This window comes from Aedes aegypti, chromosome 2, assembly GCF_002204515.2.
Source record: "Aedes aegypti strain LVP_AGWG chromosome 2, AaegL5.0 Primary Assembly, whole genome shotgun sequence".
Lineage (NCBI taxonomy): Eukaryota > Metazoa > Arthropoda > Insecta > Diptera > Culicidae > Aedes > Aedes aegypti.
In genome coordinates, this window is record NC_035108.1 from 220718588 (window position 1) to 220734052 (window position 15465).

Genomic DNA, 15465 nt, shown 5'->3' on the forward strand with positions numbered 1-15465 from the left:
GTAGCGCTTTTCTTCGCCCGATGGCATAGAAAATGTGTAAACATGCCTATTCTCTATTAATAATACATTGTGAAAAACCTTGAACTACTTTTTTTCTGTTTTCGTTGCAATTTTTTGTAATTTCATTTGAGAATGTTCAGGTTGTTATGTATCGAAACTATAACCGAAAGCACTACTTAACTTTGATTCCATAGAAAAGATGTCGATCATAATTAAAGAAGAGCTTTTATTTATGTAGTTCATTTTCATTCTTTTTGTGTGCGTATTACCCCCAGTTCCCCTACTTCTCCGTGTTTCATCGACCGAGCAAGTCAAGAGATGAAAGTGCTTTTTGTAGCTGCAGGCTTTTCTTGCGTGCACCTTTTTTCACATTAAGGTTTTCCTATCAAGCGGCAAGCACAGCAAGGTGAAAGCGGGATCTCATAAGCCAGTTTATAATCATAAATCAAATCGTGAATTATTCCGTATGCTGCTTTTTTTCGCGACATTTATCAGAACGATGTAAATCAGGAATGAAAGTTTTTGTATATTAAAGCATGAAACGAATAAAACTTTGTTGAAAATGTCGTATCATTATACAGTGATACCTCCATGAGTCGATGTTCCATGACTCGATATCGACTCATGGAACCATATTGAAAACAAAATTTCATGGTTACTATGATGGTCCCCTCAAACGGCTTTCCAAGGCATTTGTTTCCACGACTCGATATTTCCATGAGTCGATGGTCCCTTGAGATATCGACTCATGGAGGTTTGACTTTAATTGGAGATATATTATGAAAGTTCTAGATTATTCTAGTGCTGATTTTTCCGATTTTGGCACTCAGATCTGTAATAATGAGCGTTGCTTTTGAATATTGCCATTTGTTTGGATTGGACGAGCTTTGTAACAGCTTTTTTGGTCGAACAGTTCAGTTGCCCAAAATAAACAGGATTATTCTATATCTTCAAAATATCCTTTGAATCAAAATGTATCTCACCTGGCAATTGATTTTTTCCCGTTTCATAACAAGGTTACCACATTGGCATATATTACCTGTGTTCTACCACGCGTGCTGGAATAACGAATACTATGTTATTCACACAGTGACACGATTCTGCCTACAAATTTCCCCAGGGACTGAATCCAATTCACGAATGAATGGGCTAAATAAACAAAGGATCACAAATTTAGCATGCGTTTTACTTATTACATGTATGAATCCTTCATACCGTGAATCGGGGTGTTTGAATAATAAGCAAGAGCAAAAGAAATTCGACTACAATTGAAATAATTCGTTCATCATTTACCTAGAAAATAATCACGAGTTTCTGTGCATTTAACACTTTTTTATAATATTATTACGTGCATTTTGCATAATAGAACAGAATATATCTGATCAAAACGTCGCAGTTGTTAATCTGTTTTATTATGATAAATAGTATCGCGATTCTATTCCATTACCCCGACCCCAATATCATGGGGAAATGTCATCAATATTATCATGTCAAGAATGAATGAATGAATTGCCTTTATTAACGAGACTTTCAGCCCCCGATCATGTCAAGATAATTTAAGATAAATTCGGGGAAATAACATTCGGAGTGATGAAATTCGAGATAATGGGTCATTCGGGGGGAAATGGCATTCGGGGTAATGGGGTAGAATCCTTACATAATCTGGGATAATGCCCTGAAAGCCATTGGTAACCACATGTGTAGCTTGTTGTTTTCTGAGCAAATTTATGAATAAGCATCCAAACCAACACCACTGGCACGTAGATAATGGTCCTACTTTTACCATAGCGTTGCTAAACGATGTGAAACTCTATTCAAATGCTCAGAAATAACGAGCTACACACATGGTTACCAATGGCTTTTAGGGCGAGATCATGTCAGTAGTTACAACAAGACTAAGAAAACTTTCTGTCTCTACAGGGCTGGTAGCGACTGAGAACCCTCAAATAGGACATTACAGACCTGTTGTATGAAAGAAGAGACCTAAAAGTAATCAATAAGGCTGAAAGAGACCAACCAAACACGAATCGAGAGAGCAAAACCTTATGGGAGCCACGAAATAAGTTCGGATATGTACCACAGAAATCGAATTTCTCCAAAGATTTTTTTCGGAAATCATAGAGATTCCTCCAAAAATTCAGTGAGAAGTTTTACCAGAAAATCCTAATTCTTCAAAGATTTCATCCAGTGATTCTTCCATATTTCCCTGAAAGATCCTTTCGGATTTCTGGTCAGAACATCTTTTACAATTAAATCAATAACTTCTCTAGAAATGCTTCCAGGAATTTCCAGGAATTTCCTATAAAGTTGTCTCTCTAGATTTATATAAGATTTCAACTCGAAATTTATCTGAACAGACCTTCTGCAATTACTCCAGTGATTTCTACAAAAATTCCTCCACTAATTCTAAGAGATTTCCTAAAGTGAGTCTTGAGAGGTTCTAATTTAGCCGAAAAAAAATGTCAGAGGTTTATGAAGAAAATTCTAAAGCTCTGTCAAAACCTGTGCAAATAAACAGTCATTCTCAATGAACAAGGACCTCTGAAAGAACTCCTAAACTTTCGAGGAAGTTTTAGAAAATTTCATAGAAAATTTACTGAGATAATCTAAAAAAATCAATCGTATCTTTAGATACACACTCCGAAAAAATCATGTGATTTTACGTCTTTTGGATGCACATAAGAGAAGCGAGCCGAATGACGTGAATTTATGTCACATTTCAAATACCGTAGCGTCTGATTCGGGAAATGCCGATTATAGTGCCATCGTTTTCGCGTCCATTAACGTGTAAAATTACATTTTTTGTTCAATATATCTTCAAAGACACATTTTTGTGTCGATTTATCATTTACATCATGTGTCATTCAGTCATACTATGAATTACGTCCACAGTAATTTCCATTATTTTTAAGAGTGTAGCATCTCACAGGAATTTCTCCAAAATTATTTGACAAAATCTGAAAAAAAAATGTTCAGGGATGATTGGAGGGAAAATTTCTGTTGTAATAACTAGCGCAAATATGTACTTAAATATGCTTTTGCAGAATGCATAGGAATGTTTTGTGAAACATTTTAAAAATATTTGGAAAAAAACTGCTGGGGTAATTGTTGGAAAATACTTAGATGGAATGCTGGAGAAATTCCCGGAAAAAAGAGTATTGCTCGAAGACCCCTCAAGGAATTCCTGGGTCGTATGGAGGAAACGTGGATGAGTTCATGGAGGAATACACATGTACAGGTTAAGGGTATGCGATATGAGTATTTTCCTTTGCTATACAAAACGAAACGATATTCGGAATTCTCAAAACTGTTCGTAGCGAAACGAAACGAATAGTTAAAATATTTCGTAAAACCGATACGAAATTCAAATGTTTCGAAGCAAAATGAAATTTGAAGAAAGAAGAACGAAGGAATTAACGGAATATTTGTTGTAGTATTTGCTGAAGCATTAAATTAAATTAAACTTAAAAGAATCCATTAATTATACTTGATAAATCAATCGAGATAAATTTGAAAGAACTGCAAGAGAAATAAATCTCAAGAGATATTTCTGGACGAACTTAACATGGATTCCCTGTACGAGTTGAATTAAGAGTTCAAAATATATTTCCTTGAAAAAATCCCTCGAGAAATTGTGGATTAATTCATGGAGGAATCATTCCATAAATGGCTGAGAGAATTAATGCAAAAATCGAAGGAAAGAATTGTACGGTCATCAGTGCTCATGGTCAATATTGTTGACTCTTGCCCCACGAGAATATTGTGAAAAGTTTTTTTTACATTTCTGTGGGCGATATACTGCATAGGAGTAGAAGCGAATGCTATGCCGTTTTTGTTCGAAATTTAACACGAAATTTTTTAAAATTCCATCTTATTCCATTTAATATTATATATTGGCTTTTCTCGGTGACAACAGACAAAAACAGCATATTTTGCGTTACGCGTTTCGGCTTACTTCACTTCAGCCCTCATCAGACGCAACATGCTGAACGCAACCTTACAGCTTGGTCTGTCACTACTATACTATAGTAGTGACAGACCAAGCTGTAAGGTTGCGTTCAGCATGTTGCGTCTGATGAGGGCTGAAGTGAAGTAAGCCGAAACGCGTAACGCAAAATATGCTGTTTTTGTCTGTTGTCACCGAGAAAAGCCAATATATAATATTAAATAGAAGTTCACGGTGATCAATTCAACCAATATCCATCTTATTCCGTTTGTTTCCAATTTTTCGCTGAGATAGTTTTACAATTTGGCGAAACGAAACGAAATCGCAAAACAAAAATTCCGCTTATATTAGTTCCGTGGATTTTCGTGGAATTTTGTTTCGAAGCGTGTTTGACGGAATCATTCGGTATTTCGCATACCCTTAATACAGGGGGAGGAATTCTTGCAGGTTTTCTTGAAAAAAAAAACCCCTCAAGCTTTTTTTCAATTACTCTGGAACAGTGAATCAATTGTCACCCAACCCGCAGCAACAAAGACATTGTCATCTCCTATTCTTATTGCAACAATGTTATTCCGCAATAACAGTTTATCACCACTTGAACAGAATATGACAATGTTCGATCACCTCGTGCGCAGTAGGCTTCGCATTCAAATTATCGAGAACTTTCTCCGTGTTTGTAAACATTGACACATTATCGAACAGCATCCATAAAACAAATACGGTTTGGTGTTTAAAATAACTGACTAATCGCAAGTTGTAAAGGTTGCAACGATGTTGCGCCCTGTGATTGTCATGACAATTTGCTTTTGATTGTATCCCAATCCACAACAGTTGGGACAAACGATTATGAGCGAGCTTGCTTTGTTGTTTGTTTTTCATCTGTTTAGATGACAATTTGATTCACTGCTCTGGAATAAACTTTTGTGGATTTCCTCGGGAGAAATTCTTTGGCAATCTTTGCAAGATCTCCTACAGTAACAACTGGAGAATTCGGTTGAAGGATTAGTGAAAAAATATCAGGAGGAAATTCTAGGATAGCTTTGGAAAAAATCAAAATAATATCTGTGGAAATTACTGGAGGCAGTAGCTTTGGAGTTTTCCTGCAGCAAATTCTTGAGAAATCCTTCTAGGCATGCTTTTTAAAAACGCTGAAAAAATGTCTTAGAGCAGAAAAATTGAGAGGCAGAAAATTTCAGAAGAGATTAAAATTAAAATAGAGACCAGAAAGTATCAATGGGAATTTCATTAAATTATTTTTCAAGAATTAACTAAGAACTGCTTCCAGAAATTTCTACGGCAATGCTGAATCAGTCAAGAAGTGCTTGCTATAGGAATTGTTCTGAAAATCGTCAAGAGGTTCAGCAATGCTTTGATAGACTGTATCAAGATTGATCGCATGTTTAGAAATTGCTAGTGCCACCACACTCATGCTCTGTATAACACGAGAATTGTTCAAGAATCTTCTGAAAATTGGAGAATTTTCAGAAGATTCTTGAACAAGAAATTAATTCATGAACATAGAGATGGATATTTCAAAAATGGCTCATCAATTACTTGGTCGTTTATATGTTAAAGAAACCATCGTGCACTTACTGTTCCGCGACACTTTAAAAATTTCAACCAGGGCTCTTAGAAAACATTTGATTGAAAAAATATACCAATAACACTGCGGAACACGTTTTTGTCTCCAGCATCAAAATACCTTTATTTACTTAATTAAGGGTTGCTAAATCCATTGCCGTTTATAGAAATATCATAGCACGTCTAGTTTTTGAGATATTGGTTGTTGAAAATGCGAAAATTGACTGTTTCAGCGAACTTGCATGCAAGTTCGCCAGCTTGTAAGGCAATTTATTTGCTTAATTTGCCATAGAATTTAAACTTTATGTGTATAACAACATTTATCATCAAGCCTGTGTTGGTAGCAAAGCTCAAAGCTTTGAGCCAACCCTTTTCCAGTAGAGAAGCTAGGCAAAATACAGGACGCTTCGATGCTTACTGACTTTAAAATGGCTTGCTCATTTTTCACCACCTAATTAAATTTTCAATCTTGTCGCTCCCTTGCGACGCCTATGCACCTATTCGTTTCCATCATTTGCTTTTATAGACTCCCTTTACCTATGAGTCGCATGACCGATACAGCTATAAAACAAAAATAATTTATCATCAAAGTTTGTAATACTTTTGAGGCGGAAAAGTTATTTTTTGATGGTTTAGAAAAGTATTGTATTTTGCCATATAAAAGAAACGAAGAATTTTGTATGGAGACTGCAAACGTATTGAAAAAAATCGGTTTAATCTAAATTTAATCGTGCAATTTCAATCAAAATACATCTGAAATGAAAGTTTAAGTCCTTTTTTGCATGTTAGGTGGAAAAGATTACAAAAAAGTTTGATATAATATACTTCAAATTTTAGGTAAACATCAATAAAATCTATGTTTCATACAACTTTGGCGACCTGTAGCAAAAAATTGTGACGTGCTGAGAAATTTCTGAGAACGGCATCAGATTCAGCAACCCAAAATCTACTAGAGACACATAATTTGATCCTTAAGACACGCAAAAATGTATTTTTTGTTGCGCTGTGTAACCATTCCCATCGATGATTTCAATGATTGGTTTTTCCTTGTTTTTCGATTGGTCGATTAAATATTCAACTTGTAGCATTATTAAGTTTTCTGAATTTGTGCTCTTGAACATAACAGGGAAGACTTTAATTATTATTGCTATTAAGACGTCATGTTTTCGACAAAACTGAAAACGAAAATTAGAACATTTCTAAACGACAAGATATTATGCCAGTTACAATAATCTATTTTTTAATAGTCAATCTATCTTACATCAAATACAATTGTATGCACATACATCCCCATATGTTTTGTACAGGATGGATTTAGTTCAAAAAGTGACATGTCGCAAATTTAGTATGAAGAAATTCAAAAAGTTGAAAAATTGATATTCCTCCCACTGAATATTTCCTAACTATCCATGTGTGCAAAATTGCAAAATTCTCGAAAAAACTTAAATATTTCCGTCAAACACAATTTAAAGTACAGACAGCTTTGATTATAATCGAATCAATGCCGTGCAACTCACTTCATCAGAACAGCATATCTTCCTAGATAAGATTCAATGAAATTAATGAAAATGTAACTAACACCATTCTATTTCATGAATTTCGTTACAATTCCAGAATCGTTTAAAGCATGTGAAAAACTCCTGACTTCAAACGGAGTCGTGATAACGAAAAGGTGCTCCACGATATAAATTAACGCTTAAAAGTGCTCCGCGAGCCAAAAATCCTGAAAACCCCTGCAATAGTTTTTCTAAGATATCGCGTGTCCTTTGTCGTCCTATTTTGTAACGGTTGAGGAGTGATAAAGTTATTGTTATTTCTAACTTGGAGGCAGAAAAGGATTGAAAGAAATTGAAAGCTATCGCTATGTATACCCTTCCAAGAGTGTGGTCAGTACACGATCCACAGTCGCGCCCCTTTAGCAGTCAAAATCGGATCCATTGATAAAGTCAAGAAATAACACCGATATTGCCCATGTATCAGAATATTAGCCTTACTTCTTCAAACCAGAGAACTAAACAAATAAGAGATTAGAAAATAAATGGTTGAACTCGACTCCATTTCTTCCTTTTTTTTTTCAAAATCTTTCTCAGCAATAGGAAAACCCGTCAGTTGACACTTTTTAACAAGTTTTGAAGCAAAGACTAATATGTGTTCATTTGATTACTTAAACATCCTGTTCTCTTCATTTGAAACAGTTAGGACTAGGATTCAATGGTAGATCTTTACCCCATGATGCACCACGAAAAGGTGACCATTCGGTTTGTTTAATTATAATTTTTTTTTGTATATAACAATATTTTAAATTGCAGTTCAATATCTTGGTTCAATATTTAGCGTAAATTCCTTATGTGTAAAAAATTAATATTCCTTATTGTACACATGGAACTTTGAGGTGTTGATCAACAGAGTGACAACTACTACCTGTAAGTGAAGTAAATGATTATAGAAAAAAGATTCGTTTATTAATTTTAATTTTAATTTAACATCCTGACTTGCACATCTTCAATGTTTGTCTCGATAATGAAAAGATTGATTTTTCTCGATTTGCCTTAATGTTTGGTCACATGTGTTGTTCCGAAGATGTTACATTTGCTGTGTGCCACAAATATGTGTTTTTAACCAAACTAACTAACTGATTGTGCGATATTTGCCAGAAAACCATTCGCCAGAAAACTATTCGCCAGAACGACATTCGCCAGAAAGTACCATATGCCAGAAAACCATTTGCCAGAAAGTACCATTTGCCAGAATGTACCATTCCCCAGAATTGACCATCCCCTAGAATCAAGTTTGCAATTGTAGAGCATTAAAAAAATGTGTGAAATCAATTTGGTTAATATACTCAAAAAAGTACAGGGTCTTTTGGACACAACCTACCATTGATTTAGTAAGCCAGCTTCGAATATCCATATTCTTATTGTTGGACTAAATACATATAATAATAATATCGATTTCTCGAGCATTCAACCACCAACAGCACTATTTGAAGTTTTATAAATATGAATTGAAAAGGCAACACTTAATACTGGGGGACCGTGGAACTAGAAAGAAAAAAATATACAATAGAATAACAATTGCATTCATTAAGAGCTGCTTCACTATGTATGAAAGATACTGCTTACTGATGAAAATAATGAATATTCAGCATGACGGATAGTAAAGTAAGTTTTTTTTAAATATATGTTAAAATGGTTTGAAAGGCTTCACAAGAGGTTCGCCCTTCTTTTCAGCATAAGCTGTTTTTCAAAGTTTTGTTGCTTTTAATGGACAAATTAATTTAATATTTACGAGATTTCAATATACGTTGCAACTATCATTCTACAGATGTTACAGCATGAGATTATGCTTTTTTATAATTATTAAATTCCATCATTATGTTTTTCAGTATAAATTAAATGTTTTTTTTTATACATTATTAAGTTTTACGGAATTATGGTTTGGAATATTTCACAAGTAGTGCTCCCTTTTTTCATCATAAGCTGTTCTTAAAAGATTTGTTGCTTCTTAAAAGCTAGTTCATTGGATATTTACAAGATTTCGATATACGTTGCAACTATTTGTGCCGTCCGTTCGATGAAGTAATGTATGCATCCACTCGCAAATCAAAGTTACATTTCCTATAACAACTTTCAGGAGCTTTTAGACAAATAAGACAGTTGTAAAATCAATAAGAACATCCTATATATGGGGAATGGAGAATTCTTATTTGCCAAAAACCATGTCAAGTAGTGGTAAGCAAATACTCTTTTTTGAACACTTTTTCATGTACTGATATTTAGGTGACCATTATTACTAAAAACCTTTTGGTCTATTTTTACCCGAATGCTGTTCCCACGAATATCATTTCCCCGAACGCCAGATACCCGAATGACACTTTTTCCTGCAATCCATTCTCCCGAATGACCCAAAATTTGTATGGATAGTGGTATTATGATAGAACCACCCACTTCTACTTCCTCTTGAACGACCACGTGGTTCATGGACAGCCCCAAAATAGATGCAGTTCAAAATGGATAAGAAACAATCTTCAGAGCCAGAGTGGTGAACTAGAAAGAACTAGAAACAAGAAAACATGCAGAGCTCGGAGAAACTCTAAGAACCGCTGATCAAAAAAGAAGGGTGCATTTCATATGCCAAAACATTTTCGAGGAAATAGGGCACTTGAGAAAACGGGGTGTTCAGGGAAGCGGTTTTCAGAGAAACGACATTCGGGGTATCGATATTCGGGAGAAAGTAGCACAATCCTAATAAACTGTCCATTGAAAAGCAAAAACTATCTGGTAGTTGTACGAGAAAATCATGTATAAAACAATATTCTGATAACGAACAGCTCGCCGTACTAATTGTTCAATGTAGTGCTTTTGAACATGTGTAAAGTGGCACAAGTCGAATATTGTGACGGAAATACTTGGATTCCGAGATATTTAATGAATAAAATCGACAAGAAAAATAATTCTGGGGAATGGTACTTTCTGGCGAATGGTACATTCTGGCAAATGGTTTTCTGATAAATGGTACATTCTGGAGAATGGTTTTCTGGCAGATGTCATTCTGGCGAATAGTTTTCTGGCGAATGGTTTTCTGGCAAATATCGCACAATCAACTAACTAACTAATCAAACTAATTAACAATGACTTTGCAATCGGTTTTATGTACATCTTTCGACTTGTTTTGTAGGAAAGTTTAAAGCTATCGCTTTTTAAGGTTTTATAAATCAATGATCATTAGAAATTGACCGAAAAAATCGAAATCCATCAATAAGAAGCCTTCTGAAAATATTCGAGTTATTTTTGGAGCAACAGTTTTCCAGATATAATAAACACAATTTTCACCAATTCTATTATAGAAATATATTTTATATTTAAAGGGAATGAATGGATTTTTCGGGAATTAAGTAGGTCCTGACAGAAGTTCTTATAGTCTTTAAATCAGAAATAACCTACGCCTACATAGAATAGTTCCTATGTCATGTTTAAAGTACAATAGAGGAAAAAATCGTTGTTTTTAGAAGAACTTTCGAAACACAATGAGATTCATCAAAATTGACATCAAATTCATTTTTCATGTATCATTTTTATAATATGGTATTCTGGGATAACCGATCGAAATATTTGAAAAAAATCATTTACAAATTGCTGTAGATTGTTAAATATGTGTCCATGTTATCAAAAGAATGACACTTTTCAATAAAATCATCATAAACAGTAAAATTTATACTCTAGAATGCGGATTTAGCTCACCATAAAACTGTCCTTTATACCAATATCATTATCTAAGTAATTTAATCCAAATGTGAACACGTTTTTTACTTTACTTTTTTGCTGGAAGTTAAGGATAATATTATAGCAAATTTGACAATACATAGATAAATCACAAGAGTGACCTAGTGTCCGAGATTGGATGAATATTATTGAAGATTTCAAAGCTCTACCAATGGATACCAACATATATTTTTCTATCATAAACATGATGATTTCTGTTATACAAAAAAAATAATATTTAACTTTGAAGCACAGTTTTTCTTTAGAGGTTTCGGAAAAACTATTTAGTTTTTCTATCGGAAGCATTTTGCTCCACCTTATGTTTTCGTTACATTGTAGAATAGTAGTTCAACGATAAACATAGAACCAATTACGATTTCATAAATAAATAGAAAAGATATAGCAAGGTTTCCTCAATATAAAATGAACAGTCCTTAACTAAACCAATATTTAACCCTCTAATACCCAAATTTTTATTTTCGATTTAAGTATTATTTTTCGTTACCTAAAATCGTTCTAAACACGTTTTGGGCATTTATTTATTTTTATTCGCAAATTTTTAAATTTTGGTTTTTGATTTTTATAATTTTTATTTTTGAACATCCCTAGCTTTTTTAATTTTTTCTTGAAGCCTTTTCTTGTTGTTAATTTTTGGCAATAATAAAAATTTAAATTGTTACGGTATTTTGAAAAATATTAAATTTTTATTTTTTTTTCGGAGCGTATTTTATTTTCCGTGTAACTAACGGAAGAACAGGTTTGAAATGATTTTAATACCACCAGGCTCTTCGTTTGTGATAGGTTAATCGTAGAAAAATATTAAAGGTACGATTTTTTATATTACACGTTAAATGAAGCCCAGGCATTTGTAGGTAATATAAGAATGCAATTGTTCAAACAATTTCTAAAAATACAAGAAAGTTTAAAAAGTCATAAACAAATTTTCTTAAATGCGTGTTATGAGTCAAGGTATAAGCCAAAAATAAAATCATTTTGATTTCCGAGCTACGAAAAAATACACAAAATACCGTAATATGGGGTAACAATGATCAGATTTTGGGATATTTCTTAAATATTTCATTTGAAAATGCAAATGTCGCAAGTTTTATATTTTTAAAACAAGTACTAGCACCCAACGCTCGTGACTATATCCTGTATTTTGGTTTTTTAAAGATTTAAATATGTTTAAATAAATGTTTAAAGGGATTTTTTGATTTAGCTGATATGGGGTAACATTGATCACCCATGTAAAAAACGTTCGGTAATATTGAAAATGCCGTTGCTTACTTAAATCATGGCCCCTGAAGCCGAATATGAAGACCAAACTCTTACAAGTCATTTACTTTTTGAGTTATTTTAAAAATAAAATCACCTAGGACCGCGCTACACGCCTAAAGGCAATTTCCTGAGGATATTCTGCATTTTATAAGTAGTCCATTAATATTGCTTAATTGAATAAACTTATGAAAGATTTGACAACGGAATCGTTTTCAGCGATGCCATTTTAAGTAACAACCGCATTTTCCTTGTTCATACCATTTGCAGAACTCGTGTGAGACTTGAATCTTCGGTAGTGCCATCCATAATGATGAAAATCATTGATTCAAAAAGTTGCCAAATTTACGCATGAACGAAACGAAATTTTCGCAAAAACCTCAATTTTCATTAGCTTTTGAATGTAAGAAAGAGAGGCACCATTCATAATTTGAAAATACTTCATCAATAAATGATTATTTGAACTTTTTACGAGAAGGATCATACCGATCAATGTTGCCGCGCTGATCAATGTTACCTCGGATTACGGTACCACGTATGATAGAAATGTATAACTTTGGATACGGGCGTGCCAATTGTTTCGTATAATATGCCATGAAGCAACAAGCAACGTTTATATATGAATACACTTATCTCCAGCAGAATGGATTCTGCTTTTAGATTTTGATGTAAAACTTTTATGTATAAAATAGTTCCAATTAGCACATGTGAAAAGGTCTCTAAATCCTTCGACTTAACACATTTACCGGTAGAGATTTGTTATTTTGTAGCGTTGAACTACAGGCTAAACTGAGGAAGGATTTGCCCATCGTGTCATTAAAATTTAATGCTGTAGATACATAAGTAATAACGACGCTTGGAATTGCTCCTCACAGCTTGTGCGAAAAAAGTTTTTCTTCATCGCTATAACGTTGAGGAAGTGGTGTTAGCAACATAACAATGTATCAATAAAAAAGATGTAGTCAATGCAAACGATTCAACGAGGTTGAGATTGACTATAGTTAATCAATGTATGGTAATGATGTTGAAGTGCTCAATCAATAAACTTGCGTAGGCGAGAACGCAGGCTATAGAACTATAACTCTACACACCAAAAATCGAAGCAGTAAAGCAATCTTCTTTTTATGTGTCATACCATGAATAATGTGGCACCCTAAATAACTTTGTTATTTCATTTCCTTGGTCTCGCTCTGCTTTTTCGCCAATGATAGTGCTGTGGCTGCAACCCAGAGAGAACAGTTATGTTAACTAAGCATTTCAACTAAAGGATCATTACGATTTTTGTTTTTATGAAAATATATATGTAACTCAAAGAATCTTCGTTTATGGGACATTTTGGATCGTGCTGTATTCTAAAGCGTTAACATATGAGCGTAAAGTAAAATGTCTTTCCATTGTGAGGAATGGATCATCGAAAAATTATGAATTAAGGGTGCTAATAGTAAAAGGTCGTGTTACTGTATTTTTCCAACAATAAATTTTGTTTGCTAATTTGCATCAGAGGACATCGATTGATTTTAGCGACTCCATTCAAAATCTGCATTAATCACATATTATATATATGGAAATTCTGCAAAGTTTCGTTTGAATGCTGATAAATTTAATTCCATTATAATCTGAGCACCGACGAACTGTAATTTAAAAAAACCTTAAGCAAGGTTAAAACTTTGGTAAATAGTTACTTCTATCGAATTTTATTTTTGGACCGAAAAGATGCCTTTCAGCATAGCTGCGTTGTACAAAAAAAGCCAAAAGCGGGTCAACTTCAAAACTCAAGATATGGTGAAACTCAATACGATAAAATTAAATTATGAATGCTGCAAGCATCCTTTTCACGTATCCCAAGAATTCTTTTGCTTATAAAATTGATAAACCCTTACGGAATCCCTTTCTTCGTTTTCTTTTTCTTCCAGTTTCCGATTTTACTGAAAATTTAGCACAACTATACGAACAACATGCTGAAGCACTGCAGGTTCTGGTTTCAGGCTACAGAAAAAGGAACGGTGAATTAAGGAAAGAAAGGTAGGTGCCTTGTTTCACACAGCAACAGTTGGGTATGGGAATGAATGCATAAACTTTTCACTGCTCGCAGAGATCTCCGCGGATTATTCCTATGAAAGCATGCAATACCCAATTCAATCAAAGTTTTTGTTGAACTGTAATGATTTCCCGGGAAATTGAGATTGAATTGTGGGTTTTGTTCATTGTTATGCACACATTTTCTCTGGCTGTCCTTTGTAATGCTTTTGTCCATTTTTTTTCCAGACCCGCTTGCCAGTCGAATCTATTCCAAGCCTGGGAAACTTTTTTACAAGAAATCGAAGCTGATTCCCAGGCAACCATCGATGTCGCCAGTTCCCTTTCCAGGCAGGTGAGTCAACGTTTGGCATTGAGTACAATGTACGTGTAGTAGCATAAAAAACTATCATGAAAGCTTTTATTTCCATGTAGGTCGATCGATGGTAATGCTCAAATGGTCACATTTATTCCGTCTATTCATTTGATTGCATCAACAATAATGGTGACAACGTGACATGTTCAATCAAGGCATTATATTCCTTGAGTGCAGTTGTGTAATGTAATCACAAGTCATTTTCAGCAAAGAGTGCACCGGAAGGTGAAGCATGCTTTTATCGTGTACTTCAGGATGGGTCGCTGACTTTATTTTGCATCACACCATTAATTCAATTCTGGTACTCAGTGTCTTCAACTTGAGACCATTATTGACGATAAACAGATTCTACACTTGCTATCATATATAAGTTACTAGACTTTGCATCAATTTCATAACGTGTTTATTCATGCGCTTATGGGTTATAAGTTCAAATCGTATATTTTTCGTCAGTGCGTTTTAATAATTCTCGCTCTAGTATCTAATATTGTATAGAGGTCACGCGAACTTTTTGTTTTTTATTTATTATTTCCAGACACCCCCTTTCCGCTACATGACCACGTATTTTATGGATGATCGTATATACGTGTTATTTATTAAAATATCGTTGAAATCTTGGTCAGAATTCCTCATAATGAATAGTGAAATGAATGTCAGAAACTAAAGTTGAATGTTTCAACCTGAAGACAGTTCTGAATTTTGTTTACCATCCCAAAATTCTTATCTCAGCGCCTCCGACAAATCCTCTTATATATTTGAAAAGGTATATCTGGTAGCCCAAAAAATCAATACCGGGATCCCAGATAAATATAATTTTCGCAATTCTGTCTACCGACATTCGCACTAAATGACCAGTCCACTGAAGTCTGCCGTATTTTACAAGCATAATCAAATTTGCATCTCAATACACTTGTAATAATTCGTGATTCATGCGATTGCACATCATTTTCTAGTTCCCCGTCGAGTATTGTCCACAGCATTTTACACTTGAAAACACCGAATACTTTCCG

The 15465-nt window shown here is 34.1% G+C and overlaps 1 protein-coding gene across 22 annotated transcripts in view; it reads left to right on the forward strand.

The window, feature by feature from the left end:
- LOC5567708 overlaps positions 1 to 15465 on the forward strand; it is a 424671-nt gene that overhangs the window by 211788 nt on the left and 197418 nt on the right. For all 22 annotated transcript variants that reach the window (XM_021844068.1, XM_021844074.1, XM_021844070.1 and 19 more), the window contains 2 exons: positions 13977 to 14085; positions 14329 to 14434. In XM_021844068.1, the coding sequence (XP_021699760.1) occupies positions 13977 to 14085; positions 14329 to 14434 (215 nt within the window). The remainder of the gene's footprint in view (positions 1 to 13976; positions 14086 to 14328; positions 14435 to 15465) is intronic.